The sequence below is a fragment of the Neolamprologus brichardi genome, chromosome 23, assembly GCF_056152115.1.
Source record: "Neolamprologus brichardi isolate AB-2024 chromosome 23, ASM5615211v1, whole genome shotgun sequence".
Taxonomy (NCBI): Eukaryota; Metazoa; Chordata; class Actinopteri; order Cichliformes; family Cichlidae; genus Neolamprologus; species Neolamprologus brichardi.
This window is the reverse complement of record NC_142125.1, coordinates 32,217,718-32,242,362: the sequence shown is the minus strand read 5'-3', so window position 1 is coordinate 32,242,362 and position 24,645 is coordinate 32,217,718. Positions and strand designations below refer to the sequence as shown.

The window sequence follows — 24,645 nt, the reverse complement described above, 5'->3', positions numbered from 1 at the left end:
AAAAAAAATACTCCTCTCACTGCACAATCCACAGCCAATAAATGACAACACTTTTAAATGGCTTGCTGTGCCTATGAAGTTGTGCTCATCCTCTCGTAAAGATAAGACAACGTGAAGTGATGTGATGAAACTTTAATGAACCTTGTGGGAAAACATAACATTACAGTTTGCATCGCAGCAGCCAATAGGATGCAAATAGAGCAATATAAAGGTTAAAGAAACAGACCCAGCCCTGGGTCAAGGCTTGAACATTTGTCCTTTCATTCACATGTTTTTAGATGCCTTTTGATTTGTGGACAGTTGTCACGCTTGAGGGAGTCAAAGGAAGCAAAGTGAATTGTCCTGCAGAGCCAGTATACCGCTGGTGCTCAATGAAGACATAATTCCATTTTCATTTGGTTGGATCACGTAAAATCTAACACGATAGAGGCTGCTGAGCCAGTGACAGCTTACTGCTTGGAATTAATGATGAAAGCCTCACAATGTAGTGCTGATTCTGAATGTGAAAATCAAACGCATGTTGCAGTTACATCTTATTAGTTACTGAAAGTGGATGTCTTTAGCCCCCTGCCAGATTTATTTTAAACCCTGCTGATTTGTTAAGTCTGCCCTAACTAACAACAAAATGATCAGTCTATAATTTCAATGATTGGTTTATCTGAACAGTGAGACACAGAACAATGACAAAAAATCCAGAAAAATGCATTTCAAAAAAGTTACAAACTTCTTCGCATTTTCATGAAGGAAATAGGTAGTTGATCCTCAATATCAATCAGCAAGATTTCTGGCTCACAGGTTTATTTTACGCAGGTATCTATTCAGATTCTAAACTCTGCACCATGTACAAGTCCAAAGCACTTTCCAAGGATGTCAGTGACAAGAATGTGGACCTACACAAGGCTGGAATGAGCTACAAGACCATCGCCAAGCGGCTGGGTGAGAAGGTGACAACAGTTGGTGCCATTATTCGCCAGTGGAAGAACCACAAAATAACTGTTAATCTCCAGCGGTCTTGAGCTCCATGTAAGATCTCATGATAATGAGATAATAAGAGCAGTGTGGAACCAGCCCAGAACTATTCAGGAGGAACTTGTCAATGATCTCAAGGCAGCTGGTACCATATTCACCAAGAAAACATTTGGTAACACACTACGCCGTGAAGCACTGAAATCCTGTAGTGCCTGCAAGGTCCCCCTGCTCAAGAAAGCACAGGCCCGTTTGGAGTTTGGCACTGAACATCTCAATGATTCAGAGGGGGACTGAGTGAAAGTGTTGTGGTCAGATGAGACCAACATTGAGCTATTTGGCATCAACTCAACTTTAGAGGAGGAAGAATGCTGCCTATGACTCCAAGAACCCTGTCCCCACCGTCAAACATGGAGGTGGGAACAGTATGCTTTGGGGTGTTTTTCTGCTAAGGGGACAGGACTACACTGCATCAAAGGGAGGATGGATGGGTCCATGTACCGTCAAATCTTGGGTGAGAACCTCCTTCCCTCAGCCAGGGCATTGAAAATGCATTGTGGGTGGGTATTCCAGCATGACATGACACGACCAAGGCTGAAGAAGAAGCTCAAGAAGAAGCATAATAAGGTTTCGGAGTGGCCTCCAGACCTTAATCCCATAGAAAATCCGTGGAGGAAGCTGAAGGTTCCAGTTGCCAAACATCAGCCATGAAACATTAATGACTTGGAGAGGATCTCCAAAGAGGAGTGGGACAAAATCTCCCCTGAGATGTGTGCAAAACTTGTGGCCAACTACAAGACACATCTGACCTCTGTGATTGCCAACAAAGGTTTTGTCACCAAGTGCTGAAGCACGTTTTGCAAAGGGGTCAAATACTTTTTGAAGTTTTTTGAAATGTATTTTTCTGGATTTTTTGGCTATTGTTTTGTCTCTTACTGTTCAAATAAACCTACCACTGAAATTATAGACTGATCATTTCTTTGTTAGCAGGTAAACTTACCAAATCAGCAAGGGTTCAAATTATTTTTTCCCTGAGTAGTATATGTTCCCCTGATGTGATGGGATCTGAATGCGTTAGCTTTGTGTCTGACTGAACACTTTAAAGCAGGGGTGTCCAACTCCAGGCCTCGAGGGCCGCTGTCCTGCAGGTTTTAGAGATCACCCTGGGTCAACACACTTGAATCAAACGACTAGTTCATTACCAGGTCTCTGGAGAACTTCAAGACAAGTTGAGGAGGTAATTTAGCCATTTAAATCAGCTGTGTTGGATCAAGGACACATCTAAAACCGGCAGGACACCAGCCCTTGAGGCCTGGAGTTGGACACCCCTGGTTTAAAGGTCACGACAGCAATCACAACTATCCATGCCTCACCTGTCAAATCAAGTAAAAAAAATGCAATAAGATTAAAACAATCCTCTGTGATCCAGAAGAAGGCTTCTTCCCTTTGACCCTGTGTGAGAGGGGCATAGCAACATCTGCAGCATCCGACATCCACACATTGCTCAAATGATGAAGAGAATGGAATTTAACTCAACTCAACTCTACTCAGTTTTATTTATATAGCAGCAAATCACAACAACAGTTGCTCCAAGGTGCTTTATATTGTAAGGCAAAACCCCTAAAATATTAGAGACAAACCTTAACAATCGGATGAGAGCTATGAGGAAGGACTTGTTGGAAGGAGGGGAAAAGTCCCTTTTGAACTGGAAGAAAACTCTGGGCGAACCAGGTTTGGATGGAATAGAATGTTTAAAGGTATGTTTACCCTCCTGTAGTTAAAAAGTTGTTATTATGAGGAACATTAATGTAAAAGTAGCCCATGTGAGCATGGCAAAATGCTGTCACATCTCTGAAATGGGCAATCTTTGGCTAATGAAACAGCTTCAAAAAGCAGAGGACTCTTCTCCATCAAAGGAATAATTCATACTTGCAGTTAAGGGGGACAGAATCTCTCACGTGGCAGAGGTGATCAGCATTAACCTGCAATGTCTTGGGTTCAAAACCGGACCGTCTAATCACTCTGTACTTGTTACTGCAGACAAACTTTTTTCATAGTTTGCTTTAAAAATGTTATTTAATTTGTCTATTTATAGGGAGGACATTACTATGAATATGCCAGCTTGAATCAACTTTCATCTTCACTCCTTTGGCAAGATGCTCTCCAGCCAATTAAGCTTAGAGTTAAGTCACAGAAGCAGGATAAAAGCAGCGATACAAAGAAGTTTTTTTTCTCACACTAAAAAGTAATGTCATGCTGCACACACTCATAAGGCACAATTTATCCCACAGTGTTTCATAAAATACTTGTAAATACACCCACACAGAGACAAGCACAGCTATTAGGCAAACAGCAGAGGACATGGGGCAAGTTGGTAATAAGATAGCAAAACAATAATGACAAAAGATCAAAAATACAGCATTTTAATGTGCACACTGAAGTCACATAACAGTAGCAGCTGCGGTTCAACAGCTTGGGCAATAGGCTTTCAAGTGTGTAGTTAAATTAAATACTATCAAACACACCTTATTATTAAAAGCACTGTGTCAAATTCTAAAATCTGGGTCATTTATGTGGGTCTTTAAGTTTTGCAAACATTGAAATTCAAAATATGCATCTGTGTGGGAGGACAACAGTCACTTCAAAGTGTTTTAAATTGCAAGATAAAGACCCTAAAATATTAGAAAGAAACCCCCACAATCAGACGGCGACAGTGGGAAGGAAAAACTCTCTTTTTAACAGGATTCAGTAAGGGCTGTCTCAGTGTTCACTGTGGCACAAAGATGCGTTTTAAGCCCGCTGTTTGTGTCCTGCTTCTACTCCTGATGAGCAATGCTTGCCTTAAAGGTGATGTGCTACATTCTGTGCGCAGGCTCTGCTGTAAACCTCCGGACTTCTCGCATGTCTCTGTGTTTAATCAGAGGACTCAGTCAGCACATGGCCAGCCCCGACCTTGTCCTGTCAGATACTCTCATTCTCAAACAGACTCGCTGTGGCAGGCTGGTGTTAGTGAAGGGAGCATCCCAAAAACCCTCTGGCTGGGCCATCCAGCACCCACTGATGCTTAGCTGTATGGCAGCGCTGAAAGAAGGAAATCTTATGAAACACACTGTAGATGACTGTTTCATTATATTCTTTTTTTAAGATCTCAGTGCATGCCACCACATGTCTGTATGATCAATTTGTATAATTAAACCAGTCTACGTTTTTGCTTAACCCTGTATCTGTATCTGAGCCTTTGTAGTCACTATGCATTTTGGGTCTTTGTTTTCATAAGCATGTAGTCATTATCTTTGTTTTTGTAGTCATGACAATCTCAACTGATATTTTTTTTCCTTTTTTGTAACTTTGTTAGCATCGTTCAGTTGTCATTTACCTTCTAATCAGTGACTTTGTGTCTATTTTCAGTCATTATGCATCAGTTTGTAGTCATTTATGTCTCTTTATGATTTTTTTGTCATTTGTATCTCTTTTTAGTTGCTTTTGCGTCTCACTGTAGTCGTTTTGATGACTGTGGCCTGGAATTACATCTGGCTGTTGCTCAAATCTTGCTCCTCCTCCTGCCCCTACAAACTGAAAGGATATTATTGTTGATGAAAAGAGAACTGTTTAATTTTGATCTTGTTTTTCCAGTTTGGGTTGTATTCCCAAGTAAGCCACCTGACACGGTCGGCTCCGTGCTTGTGATATTGTCTTCATCTTTTTCTTGAAGACTACTACTAATGCTTTCATTCACAGGGTGAGGAGAGGAATATTGACATTAGCACGATTTAAGATGTTGATTAAGCCAAGTTATTCTGCCTTGTAATAGAGTCTGGTGTTGTTTATGTGCTCAGTCTTATTTCCCAGGGGAACAACCTGATCCAGGCTGTTGTCTTCATGTATTGATGCAACTATCTCCTTTTAAATTTTCTTATCTTGATGTTTTCTTTTTATTAATTCATATCTAATTTAATACAAGGGTTGCATGAATAATTAAAGTATTACTTGCATCTGCATGCAAATGAATAAAACTGCTTTTGAATTAATTTGGGTGTATAGATCCTGGTGAAAGACGTTTGTCAGCCAGCCAGTTCAATTAATGCACCCGTGTTCATCTTATGCTGCTTTTATTTGCTTTTATTCTTTGTTTATTACTGTTACAAGTACAGTTTCTTCTCTCCCAGGACTAAAGTAGCACAAAATAGCTCCTCCTGGAAACTGAGCTTTTGTTAAGAGAAGCTTACAATATTCCTCCCTATAACTGAAAATGCCCTGTGTCTCTTTGTGTCTATCAGAGATGGACTCCTTGCGTATTTTGCTCTACTCGCTCATCTTCCTGCTCAGCGTCTTCGGCAACCTCCTGATCATCGTGGTCCTGATGCTGAACAAGCGCATGCGGACGGTCACCAACTCCTTCCTGCTGTCGCTGGCGGTCAGCGACCTGATGATGGCCATTTTCTGTATGCCCTTTACACTCATCCCCAACATGCTAGAGGACTTCATCTTTGGAGCCACCATGTGCAAGATTGTCACCTACTTAATGGGTGAGCATGAGACTTTTGATACCAAACCTGAGCTGAACTGTACACTTTTAGTATATGAGGCATTTAAAGAGATCCACTTCCTGTGCTGTTTTTCAAAGAAGGGATCATCTGACCTGTGTGTTTGTAGGGACTATTTTAGGGTCTTTATCTTACAGTATAACATGCTCTGAGCAACTGTTTTTATAAACTGGTGCATAACTGAACTGCAAAGCTGCCTCATTATAAGAGCACAACACATCAAAAGCCATGATTGACAGTGAGGCGGATTGCTGTAGGAAGGGAAAATGGATCACTGTCTTGTGTGCAGCAAACAACAGCAGCTAAACTCCAGTGCAGAAGTCTCACACTCTAAAGAAATTAGTAAAAACAAAACCCACTGTAGTCACTACAATAAATGCTACCTGTTTAATGGATTTAGCTGAATGGGAGATGTGACATTTATTTGCCTGTGATGATCATCTATCGGCAGAGTGGAGCTTGTAAACCAAACAAACCCTCTGAGAGTAACTTGAAAAAGAGTTTTACAAGATGGAAGCAAGCCATATGCTAGCAGAGTGTAATCAAAAGCAGAGGAAAAGAACCAAAGAAGTTGTTTTAAGCAAATATGAATACAGGTGGGCCTTGGCTCTATACTCATTGCTCGTGCTCCAGAGTTGCTGCCAATTTTTTTGGATGCTTCAGCCATTGTGTGCTACTTGGAAGGTCAGTGGTTTATTCCCCAGCTCCTCCAGGCTACATGTTGAAGTGTACTTCCGCAAAATAATAAACCCCAGACTTTATGAATGGGTGAATGTGGTTTGTAGTCTAAAAAGTGTTTGAGTGTTCAGTTAGAGTTGAAAGGCACTCATATATATATATATATATATATATATATATATATATATATATATATATATATATATATATATATATATATATATATAAATAAATAAAAGCACCAGTTCATTTACAATTCACGTGCACTACAGAAAAGGAGCCTGATGTTAATGTGACAGCTGGTAATCAGGGGATGAACGGCATCTGACACCCTTATTAAGAGTTATTAAATCAGCCAGTGTGTTGTATAATATTGGTATTCCTTCCGGGCAATCCCATGCACTTACTCGTCTAACAAATCAGAAAGTAATGTCACCCCACAGTCTCACCTGCATACTCTACACATTCTTTTTTTCTCCTTCTCATCCCTGCCATGCATTCATATAGACCAATAAAATTGTGATCAAGTAGCTCAAGCAGGGTTTGATTTATTTTCCAGGAAAGAAAGATGTATGAAAGAGAGGACAAGAGAGGATACTGCATACATATTTCTATGTCTGTTTCTTCTTTTAGAGGAGAACTTCAGGTTGTTGGTTCACACAACAGAATTTTGATCAAGTTTCAAATGGTGACAGAAAGTTAGGTTAATAACACAGCGTGAAAAGCTGTGGTATAAACAATTCATGAATTCAATTACTTTATGCAAATGAAAAGTTATTGATTTATTTATTTTTGCATGGAATAAGAAAAGTAAAAAGGCCACTTTTGTACGTGTAACTGTTGTGTTCCTGCTCTGTGTCTGACAATGAATGGTAAAAGAAACACAGATCTCCAAGTCATTAACTTGCCCGCTCCAGGTCCTACAACCAAATACAAACAGTAGGGAAGAGGGTTAGCTTAACCCACCACAACTTCCAAGCCAGCAAGAATGATCTATTCATGCTAGCATAGACTGTGCCTATAACACGTATGTGGCAGACATGTACTACACATTTACAGCATCTAGCAAAGACAGGCACAGTGATGACAATAATTGAACTAAAAACACAATCAGAAACATCAGGGTGGCTAAATATAAATTATATGTGTGTTTTACAGTGCTGGTAAAGAAATGACACCAACCTCTCCCACAGGGGAATTGTAGAAAAGGGGAGAGGCCAAAGGGGTACCCTGTATTTATAGGGTTGCACCGAAGAAGAAGAATGAGGAGGGGCCCTAACTGATAATGAACATAACTACAGGCTTGGAGGTCCTAAAAATCAGGTATAAAAGGAACGGTTTGGGGTCTAGAACACATTTTGTGTAATTATAACAACATGTAATTTATGACCTGGTTACATACGGATTGGGCTCATTATTTCAGAAATCTTACACAACTAGCACAACCAGAATAAGGGAGAGTTTACATTAATGTGATTATTATCATGTTCTTTTTTTAAATTAAATATATGAGATCCATTTGGTCATTGGGCTTTATGTGTTTTATTCTTCTAAAAGAGAAATCTGGCCTTCTTTTGTGACTCACAGCTGATCAGACACTGTGATCCTCCTGCCTAAAATTGCTTGATATTTAACAAGGGTCTGTCTTGCAAAGAGGCTTTTCTCTGGGCTTCTTTTAACCATCACTCTGAAAGTGCTCGAACAGTCACACATCTTCAGGAGTGTGACTTAGCGATGAGCTGGCTCTCATCAGGCCAGAGTTGAGGTGCCACGTGAGGCCTGAGTCAGACTGAAAGCAAAAGAGAGTGCCACGAAACTGAGATGGACTGCAGTACTTTGTCTCTTTGCTCCACTTTGAGCTTTTGAATGGTCGAGAAACGATATCGAACGGTCAGGATCGCAATCCTATTATTGTTTCAGAAATGCAACGCTCCATCTGTGAGGACAGGCTTGCCGAATCTCCTTTTCAATTACTGGGCTCTCTCAGCTGTGATAAGGAGGAAGAGAGCAGGAGGGGCAGCTGCTTTGGACTTAAAATACAAACTTTTGGGTTTTTTGATCACTTTTTTATAATTTTATGCTTGTTTTAGTTAAGCTACAAAGTAGTTTCATAATGAATGAGTGAAATGATGAAGCACTGGACCAAAGGAATTAGCATGGTGTCTTCTTCTGCAGATGTTGATCATTCTTTGCTGCATCTATGCAAAAAAAACCTGTCAAATAATTTCATTTTCTCCCTATGAAATGATTAAGATGTCTTAAAGGATGATGAGGGAACTCTTCTAGCAGGGTAATACATTTTGTCTGCCGGTGTTTGCAAAATATGAAGGAATCACTCTTGGTGAGATAACCTCAAATGATCTACAGAGTTACCACTAGTCTTTCTAGATCTGGATTGGACATGGTTGCTAACATGTCACTATACCTAGTCAAAAAATATGTATTGTGTACACGTTTGTACACCCACCCTTCATAATACTGCTCATTCTAATGCACCGATCAGACACAACATTAGAACCAGGTGAACTGAAAAACAGTGATCATCCTGATACAAATTCAGCTTTCTGCTGCTGATCAGTACAGCACAAGCTTTTTTTATTGAAAGGTGAAGACCATAAAATATAAGAGCATAACTGCAACAATCCAAAACTAGAGACAGTGGGGGGAAAAAACTCCCTTTTAACAGGAAGAGACCTCCAGCAGTAAAGTAACTGCTGGCACACCAAGAGACCATCTCTTATTCATACACGCCAAAAGTATTGTCTGCCTTCAAACTCACATGAAATCGAGTTAAATCCCATTCTTAATCCATTGAGTTTAACATGATGCCACATCACCCTTTGCAGCTATAACAGCTTCAGCTCTTCTGGGAAGGCTTTCCACAAGGAAATGTATGTTTATGGGAATTTCTGGCTATTCTTCTAGAAGCAAATTTATGAGGTCAGACACTGATGTTGGACAAGAGTCTAGAGCAGCAGTCCCCAACCCCCGGTCCGTGAGAGTTGAGGCTCAGGTGTGAAATGTATAGTTGTCAGGGTTTTTATCGGTTTTCAGCGTTATTTTGTTATCGTTTACTTGGTTTTCCTGGGTCTTTTCACGTGTGTTATGAATAAATTTTCTTTTTTTTGGTACCGGTACTAGTTTTATTTTGTTGTATTTATCCACGACACCTTAAAGGCTGGTCCATGAAAATATTGTCGGGCATAAACCGGTCTGTGGCGCAAAAAAGGTTGGGGACCGCTGGTCTAGAGTCCAGTGGCAGCATGCTTTGTACCAGTTGGTCAGCCATGGAAACTCGTTCCATGAAGCGCTCTACCCACTGTTCTTGAGCTAATCTGAACTCTACATGACGTTTGAAGGTCTGTAGTGATTGACTCTGTAGAAAGTTGGTGACCTCTGCTGACCCCGCTCTGTGAATTTACATGGCCTAGCACTTTGTGGCTGAGTTGCAGTCTTTCCCAATTTCTTCCAGTTTGTTATAATTCCACTAACAGTGGACTGTGAAATAGTTAATGGCAAGGAAATTTTATGACTCATGACTGTTTCATGACAGTATTCACTGAGCTCCTGAGAGCAATCCAATCTTTCACAACTGTTTGTAGGAGCAGCTTGCATTCCTAGATACTTTATTATATACACCTGTGGCCATGGAAGTGAGGGGGACACCTGATTCAATGATTTGGATGGGTGATTTAATATTCATAGTGTAGCAGCATAACTACAGAGTAGTTTAAGGCCACCGGCTTCAAGTCCAACTATCTAAACTAATTAATCTTTATCAAAAGACTGATCTTAAAATTAGAACTGAGAGCTGGTTCCACAGGAGAAGAGTGTGATAGCTGAAAGCTCTGCCTCTCATTTTATGTTTGGAAACTCAAGGAAGTCTTTTATTGGATAATATGAATTTAATAAAAGATAACATTAATTTATCAGAACATTGTATTTGAAGGGATGATTTTTCATTTTTCAAGGAACTTTTACGACACCCCAACTCAGCACCTAATCTCTCCATTTAAATTGTGGTCTGATTGGATTATTGCCACAGACACATGACTGGACTGACAAGAAACCAAACTTCTGTCAGGCCAGTTCATATTTTATGCAGTACAATTGAAATCCCAGCAGTCATAGCCCTGGTCTCATCAGGCAGTGAGATCAGAAACTAGTGAAAGTTAGAAAATGGGGACAGATATTGAGAGAAAGGGAGAGGAAGGACCTGAGCTCAGTCTTGAAAAACAAAGTGGTATTCATGATTTCATGTCTTAAAGAGTCCTATTACTACTAACTACTAACAGTCAACTTTCTTTTTGGCATTTCCTCTATCCCCCTATTATAGTTGCTTGTCATATTGAGAGCTGTAGTTTTGTTTTGTTTTTTGTTTTAAACCTTTGACTTTTCTGCCCTTTTTGGTTCATGTGTTTGACCTATGGTTGTATTGAATAATTTCTTAAACCAAGATTCTGAACCCTGCAATGTCTAAGAAGATGGCAAGTGCTCTGACCCTGTATTTAGGGAAGAAGGTTTTCAATTTACTGAGGGTTAGAATCCATTCATTTTCTATTCATCTCTGAGGCCCAGTGGCAGCAATCTAAGCAGAGCTGCCCATGCCTCCTTCTCCTCAATCACCCATCATTTAGGATAAACAAGCTGTTTTCAGGGCAATCGAGAGAGATATCTCCAGAATGTCCTGTGTGTACCCTGGGGTCTCCTCCCTGCTGGACATCCTTGAAAAACCTCACCTGAGTGGTCTCCAGGAGGCATCCTAGTCAGCCGCCTCAGCTGGCTCCTTTCCCATGTGGAAGATTAGCAGCTCTACCCTGAACTTCTCCCAAATGATCTCACGTCCTCCTCACAATGTTCATATACAAACATTCAATTCAATTCAATTTTATTTATATAGCGCCAAATCACAACAAAAGTCGCCTCAAGGCGCTTCATAGATACAGAGAAAAGCCCAACAATCATATGACCCCCTATGAGCAAGCACTTTGGCGACAGTGGGAAGGAAAAACTCCCTTTTAACAGGAAGAAACCTCCGGCAGAACCAGGCTCAGGGAGGGGCGGCCATCTGCTGCGACCGGTTGGGGTGAGAGAAGGAAGACAGGATAAAAGACATGCTGTGGAAGAGAGACAGAGATTAATAACAGATATGATTCAATACAGAGAGGTCTATTAACACATAGTGAGTGAGAAAGGTGACTGGAAAGGAAAAACTCAATGCATCATGGGAATCCTCCGGCAGCCTACATCTATTGCAGCATAACTAAGGGAGGATTCAGGGTCACCTGGTCCAGCCCTAACTATATGCTTTAGCAAAAAGGAAAGTTTTAAGCCTAATCTTAAAAGTAGAGATAGTGTCTGTCTCCCGAATCCAAACTGGAAGCTGGTTCCACAGAAGAGGGGCCTGAAAACTGAAGGCTCTGCCTCCCATTCTACTTTTAAATACTCTAGGAACAACAAGTAGGCCTGCAGAGCGAGAGCGAAGTGCTCTAATAGGGTGATATGGTACTACAAGGTCATTAAGATAGGATGGGGCCTGATTATTTAAGACCTTGTATGTGAGGAGCAGGATTTTGAATTCAATTCTGGATTTAACAGGAAGCCAATGAAGGGAAGCCAAAACAGGAGAAATATGCTCTCTCTTTCTAGTCCCTGTCAGTACTCTTGCTGCAGCATTTTGGATTAACTTAAACATTAACATCTCCTGTCAAACTCCCCACGAGCATCTGATCCATTACTTCAATGAGCAACATTTTCTATCTAGCCCAGGGGTCGGCAACCCTGGGCACGCGTGCCACAGCTCCGGGCCGGTGGTGATTTTTCTTTTTATGAGCCAATGTTTTGGTTTTTCTGTAACTGTATAAACAATGAAAGGTGGTGTATTGGCAAGATGCTGGCCGATGTGTAAAAATAACTCAGTTGTTTGGTGCTGACCATGGTGGAGCTTCCACAGAGGGCAGCAGGTGGATGAGGGAAAGGGGAGGCAGGAGGAGGAGAGGCCCGAGGCGTGAGGTGAACTGAACTTCAGGTAAGAAGTTATGACCTGCAGTCTATCTGGGTCAGATATAAACCAGGTTTAGGTGTAGTTTATTTTCATTGTGCTGACTTTTTATAGTCAGTTACAATAACTCGTACTGCGTGCTAGCTAGCATGACGGAGTTTATATACAGCTGGGTGACAGACAGACAGGTGACAGTCTCAGGTGTATACACTGCTACAAAACAGCACAAGAGAAGGAGGATTTAGTGTTAGTGTTATTACGAGTGCTAAACAAGAAGAGTTCCAGTGGACACATGTGTGACTCCTGTGATTAAAGCATCTTTCTTTCAGCTTAACGAGTGAACCGTCAGCTCGTTCAAACACACGTTAAAGTCCGTTTGGCTCGACACCACCGAACAGAGGCAGCAATATAACATAGCTAACATTAACAGTGCAGTGAATCCTGCTTGTGCTGTGATATTCAGGACCGCAAACCGAGCAGCATCACTGACTTTCAGCTTGTTGTGTTTGTGGATATATGACTTACTTTAATTATCCACAAAATCATCACATTCTCTGTAAGATTAAGGTCGACTATCTATATATTGAAGTAAGAGGCAATAAAAAACAAATTAACGCTGAAAGTACAAACATTACTAATGTCACACAACTTTGCCGACATGTGGCCAACTGTAATGTTTTACTTACTTTTGACAGTTCACTCTTTGGCCGCTCCCTTCTGCCGTCTGCCGTATTTTGCGGCAAAATTATCCACACCCACCACCACGCTATGGATTGTGGGATATATGGGACCACAACGCGTGCACCGGACCACGCGTGATATTTGGGGAAATCGATGGCGCATTTGAAGTACACTTCGAATTGGGACGTAATCGCACTCAAAATGCGTACTTCAAGCGTGCAGTCTCTTAATTGGGACACAGCCACTCACTAGACATATAATACACCATTTATCCTTCTACTTGCCCATTCATCTAAGCATCCACGGATCTGCCCCAGCTCGGTAATCATATGAATAATAGCCCCTGTGCTGTTTCCATGGCAGTTATGAGATTGATGTTGTAATATTCAGAGAGTACGCTTTCATGTACGAGCACAATCTTCAATCATATTTAGGCATCCATGTTTGTGTTTTTGCTGCTGGCTGTGTGATGCAATTCCTCTGAGGTGCACTTTGCATTAATGCATTAGAGTTTGGGACGTTCGTGGCTTACAGTAAACTTCTGAACAGAAACAGCTGCAAGGATATCTGGCACCTGTAACACACTAATTCCACTGGTACAGTTTTAAGACCTTTGCACTTCTTGAGGCCATCCTTCAGCAGAAAATTAGGTGTTACTAGAATAAACAGGCATGGTTTCACCTGAGGAATGCAAATCTTTTCTCCCAGGCTGAGGTGTGCCGAGAGATCTGCAACAACAAACTTCAGAGCTTCAAAAGCCAGTTATCAGGCTGTGAGTGTTGACTCGAGTCAGGTTTAATAACAATTTAAAAAAAGGATTAGAGCATCTTCATTTGGAGCAGAGCAGAGACACTGCAGGGGGAAAATGTAAACATTTGGTTCGGTTAGTTGTCTAGTAATTAATTTGTCAGCACCTCATCCAGAATTGCAGCAGAAAATCCTCTCGTCAAACAAAATCCTCACAATTCTGCCAAGTTGCAGAGAGTGAAGCTTTGATCAGTGCATCTGAAAACTCTATCAAAAGAAGCAATAACTAAGACACATGAGACATGCACTTAGAAAAGAAAGAAAATATCTCCCTGTCATTGGCTTTCGTTTGAAAATAAAATTAGAATGACAACATTTTAATACGCCCGAGGCCGCCTCAAAAGAGAAAGGACTCAAATGCTCGGCGCCGAACAGCACGTAAGTAGTTTCAGTGACAACGTTTATTTTCACAACAAGTGTTCACAACTGGAATGTGAGTTTAACAAATGCTAAATACAACAACTAAACCTAAGGGGTTTATGCAGCCTGCAACCAGTGAGCAATCTGGTCATTCGTCAGTGGAAAACAGCTGTTCCGAGGATTGGGCTGGAGGGAGAGTCAACCTGGGTCCGGGGAAAGGGTCAGAGTCACTGAAAATAGAGTATAGACGTTCAGGTATGGTTCGGGAGGAATACGGGCAAGCTGTTTGTTCTGAATCTTCCTAAGTACTGCCTACTTGCCGCGGGTGGTCTGTAGTGGCGTGGAGGGGTGAGTGGTCCGAAATTCCTGGCGTTGAGGCAGGGAGGCAGGCAGGTGAACTGGGTGAACAACCTGTAGGACTGTCAGGAGGTCCAGCGTCCGGATGGGAGCTCTTCGGCGGAGATTTGCATCCGGCAACTTGGTGAGAATCTGGCGAAGAGAGGTTGAGTGCGCTGGCCTTAGTCCCCGGCTTAATCACCCACCGGTGCGAGCAATCAGCAGAACACAGAGGCCCCTCCCAGGGGCAGTGTTGCCAACTTAACGACTTTGTCGCTATATTTAGCGAGTTTTCAGACCCCCTTAGCGACTTTTTTTCTAAAAAGCGACTAGCGACAAATCTGGCGACTTTTTCTGGTGTTATTGGAGACTTATTTATGACGTCTTTTTGACGTGAAAGCGTGTATCGCTCTTACTCTCAACAAGCAGCGGTGCTGCCGTGGGCACCTCGCCCGTGCCAAAGCGCTCACGGGCGGAGGATAGTCCTCCCCCAGCTGCAGGAGATGTTCACACCTGTGTGTCCAAACTGCAAATGAATCGCGCATGAGCGAAGCCGCTGCTCCCGCACTGACTGTAACGCAGTCAGTTCTTCTTTTAGTGTTACGCTGTTTTGTGGATCAGGTTTAAAACACACACACACACACAAAGTAACTCCACCAGAGTGCCTATTTCGGGTCACTTTTGCCGGTCCAAGCCCGGATAAAGGAGCAGGGTTGGAATTGTGACATTACAAAAAACAATTATTGCTAAAATAAATTTAATTCGTAGTTCTAAATAAATTCTAAATGCATTTAGGACGTTTTTTACTCACTTTATGTCTCTTCCACGATGTTATTTCTCTCTCCAACAAAGTAGGTTACAATTATATTAGCACGACCAATTATGCAAATTAGGCGATGACGTCATTTAGTGACTTCTAGCGACTTTTAGGACAGCCAATAGCGATTTTTCTTACTGAGGAGTTGGCAACACTGCCCAGGGGTGGAGTTGCCGGATCAGAGGGAGACACACTAGCACACACCCGGACCATGACAACACTTGCAAATTATGTTAATGGTTTTATGAAATAGTTTGATAAACATTTGTGGAAATGCCGATGTAGGGCAGGACGCCTCCTACACCTGTGGCATGCACTTGTGTCTCTGTAAATGAATTGATTAGATGAAGCTTTTTCCACAGTTGTCACAGCAGTATGGTTTTTCTCCCGTGGTAGTACACTGGTCTTTTCAAGTTACCTGAGTGAGTGAACCTTTTGCCGCACTCATCACAGGGGAATGTTTTTTCTCCTGTGTGGGTGTGTTGATGTCTTTTCAAAGGACTTAAGTGAGTGAAGGTAAGTCCACACGCTTCACATAGGAATGTTTTTTTCCCCACTGTGCCCAAACTGATGTACCTGAAAACAAACTAATTGAGCAAAGCTCTGGCCACACTTATTGCAAGAGTAGGGTTTTTATCCAGTGTGCAGACGCTGATGGACCTTCAAACTTAATGTTTTGAACATTTTCCCACACTGCTCACAGAGATATTGTTTGGTGTCAACTTTCGTGCGCAGATCCAGCTGTTCTTCAACTGAATCTACCCCCTTCTCATAATTGGAGTCAATTATGCAATTTTAGTGAAAGGTAAGTAAAAATATATCCTGGCTGTACCTGTAATCCCAGAAATGCTAAATTAACCGTTCCCCTGGCCCCTTTGGCAACATTTTTATGTCACTGTTGACCTTTCACCTTCACATAAGATAAGATAAGATAAACCTTTATTAGTCCCACACGTAGGAAATTTGAGAGTAGAACAAGATAAAATAGAATAAAATACTATGCTGCATCAGAAAAATTGCACTTAGTGATATTGCACATAAGGGGGATAGGTAAACATAATGAGTAAAAGCTGTTAGCAATAAAGAGAGTTTGGCAAATTTCAGTCAAGTTTATTACTGTGTATCACACTAGGGTTGGGCGATATGTAAAAATTTTCCAAACGACAATCGTCAGTCCAATAATCGACGATGGGCGATACATTTGCACATACGCAGACTTTTTGATAGGAATGTAATCATGCACAGACTGATTTGCACGTTTACAACACAGAGGAAATCAATACATGGAGAAACTTAATTTCCCCCCAAAATTTAGGGCTGTCAGCATTGCGGCTTCGTAGCTTACCAAAGTCGTACTAAAACATTTTGACAGATTGTGTACCACATAAAATCAGTTCGTGGTCAGTTAGCACAACTAGAACTCATGCATAAGGCACACTTTTGAGGGAATGAAAGGATTTTAAGCACCCCTTAAAGTCCGAAAAATACCGTCAAAAGTCAAAATTAAAAAAGTCAAAATTTTGTAATGCCTCAAAGGATTCGAACCTCTCAACATCTCAATAACATCTCAATATCTGAACATCTTACCTTGGGCATGGGCATCTGAGAGGTTCAGCCTTTGACTATCTTTGATTGGTTTAGACCACGATATGGGCATAATATGTCTGTTGTGGATCACACAGAGTTGCGGAGACTTTTTTTTTTTTACTCGAGCCGGCTGGTAGCACCGGTGCGACCTAGGATTCTTTTGGCAGCACATTGGCAGAATGTGCGGGTGTCGCCGTGCACTACTGGATATTGTGGTAATTCCCTATGTTATTTCCCCTTTCTGTGCGTCTGTGCAGAGACACGCGCGTGACACACAAATGGATGAAAGTGCAGCAGCACGGAGTCGGTGCTGCGGCACTTCAGCAGCGTGTTCATATAGAGATTGAAAATGTGACATCAAAACCGCAAAGGATTGTAGGTACGAGTGGCAAATGGTAGTAGCGCACACAGGCTTTCACAAGAAAGCAGTCACACAGCAATAAAAAGAAAAAAAGAATCGCCAAAAGCTGTTGTATTATTAACTGCAATATCCGGTTGCATGACAGTGACGGGAAGCCGACGGGTAAAGAGATCGGTTGTTATCGGATTACATTGTGGAAGAGAAATTGTTCAAGTCATGTTTCCAAAGTAACAAAGCGCCAACGGATGGCCTGGATTGCAGCCATTCAAAGACCAAATATAATATAATATATAAAATAGATTGCGCTGGCCTGTACAGGAGGTAAAGAAAAAAAAATTAACAACAGCTGTGAAATGGAATTGTCCAAATCACCAAAGTAAACTGGACCTGGGCTTGTTGCAGGGGTCTGAAGTTACTTAACATTTTTTGAGTGTATGCACTCACACTTAGGACCATATAATAATAAATATGTGCGTGATGAAAGTTGGGCAGCACGCTAACGTCTTTACTCCATTCTGTATGCTCATATGGGTCTAACCCAGTGGTTCTTAACCTGGGTTCGATCGAACCCAAGGGGTTCGGTGAGTAGGTCTCAGGGGTTCGGCAGAGCCTCCACCGTGACATGCACGGCTCATTTTGTGAACCAATAAAAAACATATCTATGTCTTGAATTTGAAAAAATATATATATATATTTTTCACTAAAGAGGGGTTCAGTGAATGCGCATATGAAACTGGTGGGGTTCGGTACCTCCAACAAGGTTAAGAACCACTGGTCTAACCCTTTCACTCCTTTGATTTTTTTTCCTCGTACTTTGTGCTTGATGCAGTGTTTTGGTTTTGCTGCCACTCGTACCTACAATGCAACACGCGAAACTCACGTGGTCTGTCGATCTCTAAGCAGCACCTTCATGTTTGGTTTAGGCCACGATGTGGGCATAATGTTGTCCGGTGTTGGCTACACAGATACTTAGGCTACGTTCACACTGCAGGTCTTAATGTTCAATTCCGAATTTTTGATTAAATCTGATTTTTTTGTCTGCTTGTTCACACTACAAATAAAATGTGACAGCAAACGCGCTCTAGTGTGAACCCTCAAAGCGGCCCGCATGCGCAAAAGAAGACGTCACACACAACGCGCTCTGGTTAGATCCAGACCAACCAGTATTGTTTGACTGATGGCCTTAATATAAAGACTTGTTTCAGACTTTACGTTTCCCAATTTTGCTTTAAGTTATAAAGTTATTTTGTTATTTGCATATGGCCTAATAATTATCCTTATTGCTGTTTTAGAGAGGAGCGGTGCTTCAAAGGATAGTTGAAGATTTCTGTCAGAATCTGCAGATTATACAGTACAAATAAAATGTTCACGTTTCTCCAACGTTGTCTTCCCAACAGTTTCACTGGATGGCCAGGAAGCGTTCACGATGTCTTGTCCGGCGCTGATAATTGGTGTCTGTTTTGTGTCAGTGACGTAAAAGACGGATTTAATGCGACGTGACCGTTCAAACAGCAGTCGCTAAAACATCAGATATGTATCGGATTCAGTACCACATACGAAAGTGACCCAGGTCGGATTTGAAAATATTGGATTTGTGCTGTTCACACTGTCATACCATTATCGAATATGGGTCGCAAAGGGTCAAAAAAGTCGGATTTGATGCGCTTTTGCCTGCAGTGTGAACGTAGCCTTTCAGAGTTGCGGAGACTTTTTTGTTTTTACTCAAACAGCTGGTCCTAGGATTTTTTTCTTTAGTGGCACCATTGAGAAATTAGGTCGCATTTGCGACCAAATCTCATATTTTGTGAACAGCAGTCACATTAATACAGCTCCTACTTAACTGTGAGAATGCACCTTATCAATGCATGAGGGAAGTGCAAAATGTGGTCGCAGTACTATTTATCCAAAGACTGCTCATATTTATCATCTCCTTACAGGAAATAAAACGTACTTCCTATCTTTCAGAAAAAACCCATCAATTGGCTTAGATTATTCACAAGTGAAAAAAAAGGATAATACAGCACTTAAAAGGAACACATAAAATTTACATTACATTTAGCTAATGATTAGCTTGCTATGCTAGCAAAGTTAGTCAACTCACCGGAAATGAACAGGAATCATAAAAACAGAGGTACATCGGCATCAACAATGCCACATTTCCCAACAGGCGGAAGAGTAAAATCCAACTTTGTGTCTTCACACATAACTTTTTTTTTTTTAAACAAGGACTAAGGAAAAACTCCCAGTGAGTTGCTCCGACGAGCATACGCCTTAACGTTGTTTTCCTTCGCTACTTCGCTACTCAAGTTCACAAGCACTACATAATCTCATAGCACCACCTACTGGCATTCCTCGGGATCAGCAGTTAATTTTCATGAGGCAATTTTAGGTGGGTTACACTTGGAATGCCATGGCTGTATCCCAATTCAGGGTCTGCAGCCTTACAGTACGCAGTCTCAACGGTCCACAAGGGCCGCGTACATAAAGACCGCTAAGGCCGGAAGTGCGAGGCTTGTGAAATGGGACGGTCTAGCCTCCGTTGTGCTGCCCAGGTTGCCTAGCAACCATGATACTAACACCTGGAAACGTTTCATACAGCTTTGTTTGACAGAAATGAAGGAGAAAATCTTTTGTTCATTTGTTTGTTTGTTTCTACATGAGCTTTGATCATTCTCTGTAAGATTAAGCTCAGCTATTGAACGGCGTATATTTTAAAGTAAAGGCTTTAAAACCAAGTTAGTACAAACGTCACTAATGTCACATAACTTTGCCGACATGTGGCCAACAGGAATGTTTTAATGTTCTTCGTTAGTAAACATTTGCACATAAATAAGTGACATGATATTCAGTACTTACTTTTGACAGTTTACTCTTTGGCCGCTCCCTTCTGCCGTATTTTGCGGCAAAATTATCCACACCCACCGCCGCGCTATGAATTGTGGGATATATGGGACCACGAAGCATGCACCGGACCACGCTTGATATTTGGGGAAATTGACGGCGCATTTGGAGAATGCATTTGAAGTACACTTCAAATTGGGACAGCCGTCGTCGCGTGGCGGTGACGTATTTGCACTTAAAATGCGTACTTCAAGCGTGCAGACCCTGAATTGGGACACAGCCCATGTCTCCTCCTTATCTAATGTGTCACGTTAAAGTGCCTTACCTCTGCCGCTGTCAGCATTTGGCTGCTGGTGTTACTCGGCTCCACAAATTCCTCCATCAGTGAATCAGCTCTGACAAACATAAAGATAATAAGTTTAGAGAAAAATGATCCAAATACTGCCTTAAAAACAGCACTGATGTTAAGACTTCTCATCCAAGCACATAAATGAATAACCACATATGTACCTTTAAAATTTAGCTTGAAAATATGATGAAATACTTTAAAGTAGCAATAAGAAAGATAATCAATCAGAATCAGAATACTTTATTAATCCCGAAGGAAATTAGGGCAAATCAAGTTAGATACTTCAAATTTACAGACATTTCATCTTGTGTTTGTGCCTAGTATTAAAGATATAACACAATAAAAAGTAAAAAAAACACTGTAAATGTCCTTTGATTTACTATAACTACCACTGACCACCAGTTTTTTTCTTACCCTTGGTATGTGAGGGACATTTGTTTTGGTCCTGCTTAATGCTTGCCTTCACTGAACTCTGAGAGATGTACCGATGGTTTCCATGGTATCCAAAGTTGACTCAATTTCATAAGGTCCCAGAAGTGAATTTAATAATCAACACCAAGTAACTCCATTATTTTGGGCTGCAGCTGGTAGTCCTTCTTTACTTGTCAGCCTTTGTGAGCTTGGCTTACCCATTTTGCTATTTGCTGCAGGTTCTATAACTCATAGCACAGATCCTCTCTGGAGTAGGGTCTCTGGCTGAATGATACCGAGCACAGCTAAAACCTGGCTAACAAGCCAGCTATTACGAAACCAATATAAGCAGTGCTACCTGGTTAGGAGGGACTGAACTTTAAAAATAAGAAAGAGGGGGCCACTGTAGGTAGCTTTGTCCTGTCAAAAACCTGAAAAATGCTAAATGAAAAATACACCTCAGAGGCCAGTGTTATACCTGGGCAGCCTGTGTGGGGGAACCCCTTCAGTATTGGTTGGAGTTTAATTTTCTTTAGAGGTTTCATAAATCGGTCCATCAATGGTGCTGATCTCATCTCAGTGTTGACTTCTAGTGGCTGTAATAAAACAGATGGTCTGATATTTTTTTCTCTGAATTATTGAAAGGGTTGAAGAATTAGGGCCAAACTTTCCGACTAAGAGCACATTAGTCTGGTCTGAATTTCCTTGTGCTGTCTGTGTAACAGTGTCATGAGTTTAAATCACTGAAGGATCAGTGCTGTACATCACCTGAAAGTGCATTTCCTGTCAGTATGGATCTACAGAGCCTCACGGCCATCAGTTACTATAAGTGTAGGGTTTAAAAACATCACTCATGTGAACGTGTGACTCTACAAGCCTCAGTAATCACTATAAACCTACTTATCTTTATTAATATGTCCTCAGAAGTCCTCATGCAGTTTACAGGCTATATATGAAAGTGTCACTGCTGCAGTCATTCATTCCTAAAACCTGCATCTTCCATGTTTGTTGGCTTGGTCTCCAACCATGTGTTCATTTATAACTTACATCCACAAACACACACAACATAATACAAACTTGATACATTTGACTTCAAATGATTTTTACTGCCCTTTCTTTTAATCCTGCTGTTTGTTTGCTTTCTAATGCACCATTGAATGTGCTATATAAATAACACTTGCTTTTCTCCATCATTGCATTGTTTATTTGATTATACCTCTTCTTTGCCTTGCGGTGAAAGAATGAATATAACAACATTCCTCCCTTTCCATGTTTCCTTTCTCTGCAATCAGCGTAAGCCGGTGCCGTGGCTGAGCACCGCCGACTTCAAGCAATAACAAAAGAAAACCCCTGTGTCCGATTTGATCTCTCTCCATGTCTGTGCTTAGCACTTGAAAGAGACATGTGGGCGTGAGAGACTTACAGTGTGAGACGACTTTCAGTGTCTGTGCTCTGTGTTAAGATTTGCATGTGCTGACTGTGCCACCCACCTCCTTCTGCGTAGACATGCAGTGGACAGTGGACAACAATGATGGCAGTCAGGATTGTTTCATGGAAACAGGCTGGCACAGTCAGAGTCTCTTTGACAAAAAGTGTAACGGCATATTTAGCACTCTGGTAACAGGTCATACTGCTCTTCTTGATTAATAGAAGAAAAATCCATGGACACAATACAGGGTACCCTGTAAACATACATTATGTTTGCACATTGTGCAGCATATGCAGTTTCTACATATTTTGGTAAACTGGCACCATTACAATTGGGATCAAATTGCCTGTTAGCAACTCTTTTTGTAATGCTCCTGGCCCTGTTGAATGAGCTCACTGACTCACCCAAAAGCAGACAAAAGGGCAACAGGCTGCCAGTAATTTCAAAGATTGTGTATTTAAACAGAAGGTCTTACACAGACGTGCTTGGAAAGACAAAAAACCTGAAGAAATCTAAAAGAGAAGTAGAGCAACCAAAAGGTGCAAGCCAGAATTAAACAAAGTGGAGACAAAAGGAATGGGAAACAGACCAAGACTGAGGAAACTGAGACACACCAAATACACACCATAGACAGAAAGAGGCAATAAAAACAGGTGAACTCACTCAAACACTGATGAGGGTGGGAAAAAGAACAAAAGAGGAAGGCAAAAGTAAAAAAAACCACAAGAAGAACTAACCAAGAACTAACAAGACTAAAAGGGTGAACCAAGTAAAGTCAACAGATAAAACAGATAAAAGAGTAGGGGAAAAACCATCAAAGAAACAAAATGAGAAAAAACAGGACTTCTAACTAAAAGTGTAGTTTGTTACAAAAACCATGACATACACAAAATTAAGGATGCAGGAAGATGTTCTACAGCTATAATGTGAGTCTGACAGTATTAGTGATGGGCCAAATCAACAAGCTGCAGTTTTTACAAAGCAACGCACATTTCTTACACTGCAGTATTTTCGCACACCCCACGGGAGAGGAGTACCTTATAGTCTGAATGCCCCCACTCGTGCTAAGCCAAAGTATTCAAATAATCATTGCATATTTATGATAATAATTTCACTTTTCATATAGTTTTCGAGGGTCATAAAAAATCAAGTTCAAGTATTAAAACGAAGATTACATTTTGCTAGAGGAGCTTTGCATGATGAGTATTCTTTCAAATATCCGCTTTATCTTATACCTTTGGCCCTGAAGTAGTTCAGCTCTTCTGTCCCGCGGTGAGGTGCTCCTTCTGGCACCTCGCTCCAACCAAGTCAGTATATCCAATTCTGTTAAAGGTATTTACCCCCATCCTGATTTCTTAATAATTGATTCCTCATGGATTAATGAAGTATTCTGATTCTGACTGTAATCAAGCTCAGTGTTTATGATTCAACAATAAGAAGGAAACTGGGCAGACTGGGCATCCATGGGAGGGTTCTAAGGAGAAAACCACTGCTGACTTAAAAGAACACAAGAAAAAAGACAAAACCTTAATGATCCCTACAACTTTCGGGAAATTGTTCTGTGGATTGACGAGACAAAAGCTGGATGGTTTGGAAGGTTTCTGTCCAAGGCCAAGTCAAAGACCGTACTTATGCTTCTCCACGGCCTTCAACGGGCCTTTAATGCTCGACTTCTGCAAAGAAGAGTGGGCCAAAATTCCTCCACAATAATGTGAAGGATTCATGTTGCAGTTATTGCGGTAAAGGGTGGCAAAACTAGCTATTAGGTTTAGGAGGCAAGTACTTTTTCACAAGGCAACAGTCAACTCAAGGTGCTTTATACTGTTAGGTAAAGACCCTACCCTTCATAATATTTAAAAAAGGCATTTTCAGAATATCTTTGTCTAGAGTTAAATTTGTTTGATGATCTGACAAATATACCAAGAAACTAGGAAATCAGGAAGGGGAAAATACTTTTTTACTGCACTGGGTTTACTGATTTGGTTGGACTAATGATTGCCTGATTATCAAGGGGCAGCTTTGTTATCCCTTCAGGTTTCATGCAAGTGAAGCAGCAATCAAAAAGTTTCCCGTCTTGCAAAGAGCTGAAATACTGTTTTTTCTACAGCTCATGGAACAGAAAAGGCATTCAGACGTCTTTTTGTGCAGCTGATGTTCTCTTTGTTGTTGAATATCTTTGCCAGTCAGCTCCTTTGTTCTGGCGGCGCAGGAATAAGATACAGCTCCTCCCTGCTCCCATCAGATCCACATCAAATCCAACACCAACTATCCTTGCTGTTCCCCCCTTTTTTTTCTCTGGGTGTTTCAATCCTTGCGTTTTTCACTCAATATATACTTAAATCCTTAATCTTTTACCTTTGATAAGATAGAAAATCTTATCACAATAGAAAGGAACACAGTTTTGTTTTTTTTAATCACAGGTTTGCAGGAAAAGCCTGCACCAAAGGATGAAGGGAAACCGTTTCTGACCACCACTC

General features: G+C 41.2%; 1 protein-coding gene across 1 annotated transcript in view; it reads left to right on the top strand.

Annotated features, from left to right (window-relative positions):
- cckbra (cholecystokinin B receptor a) overlaps positions 1-24,645 on the top strand; it is a 54,528-nt gene that overhangs the window by 11,484 nt on the left and 18,399 nt on the right. The window contains exon 2 of the mRNA XM_087836544.1: positions 5,244-5,492. Within this exon, the coding sequence (XP_087692670.1) occupies positions 5,244-5,492 (249 nt within the window). The remainder of the gene's footprint in view (positions 1-5,243; positions 5,493-24,645) is intronic.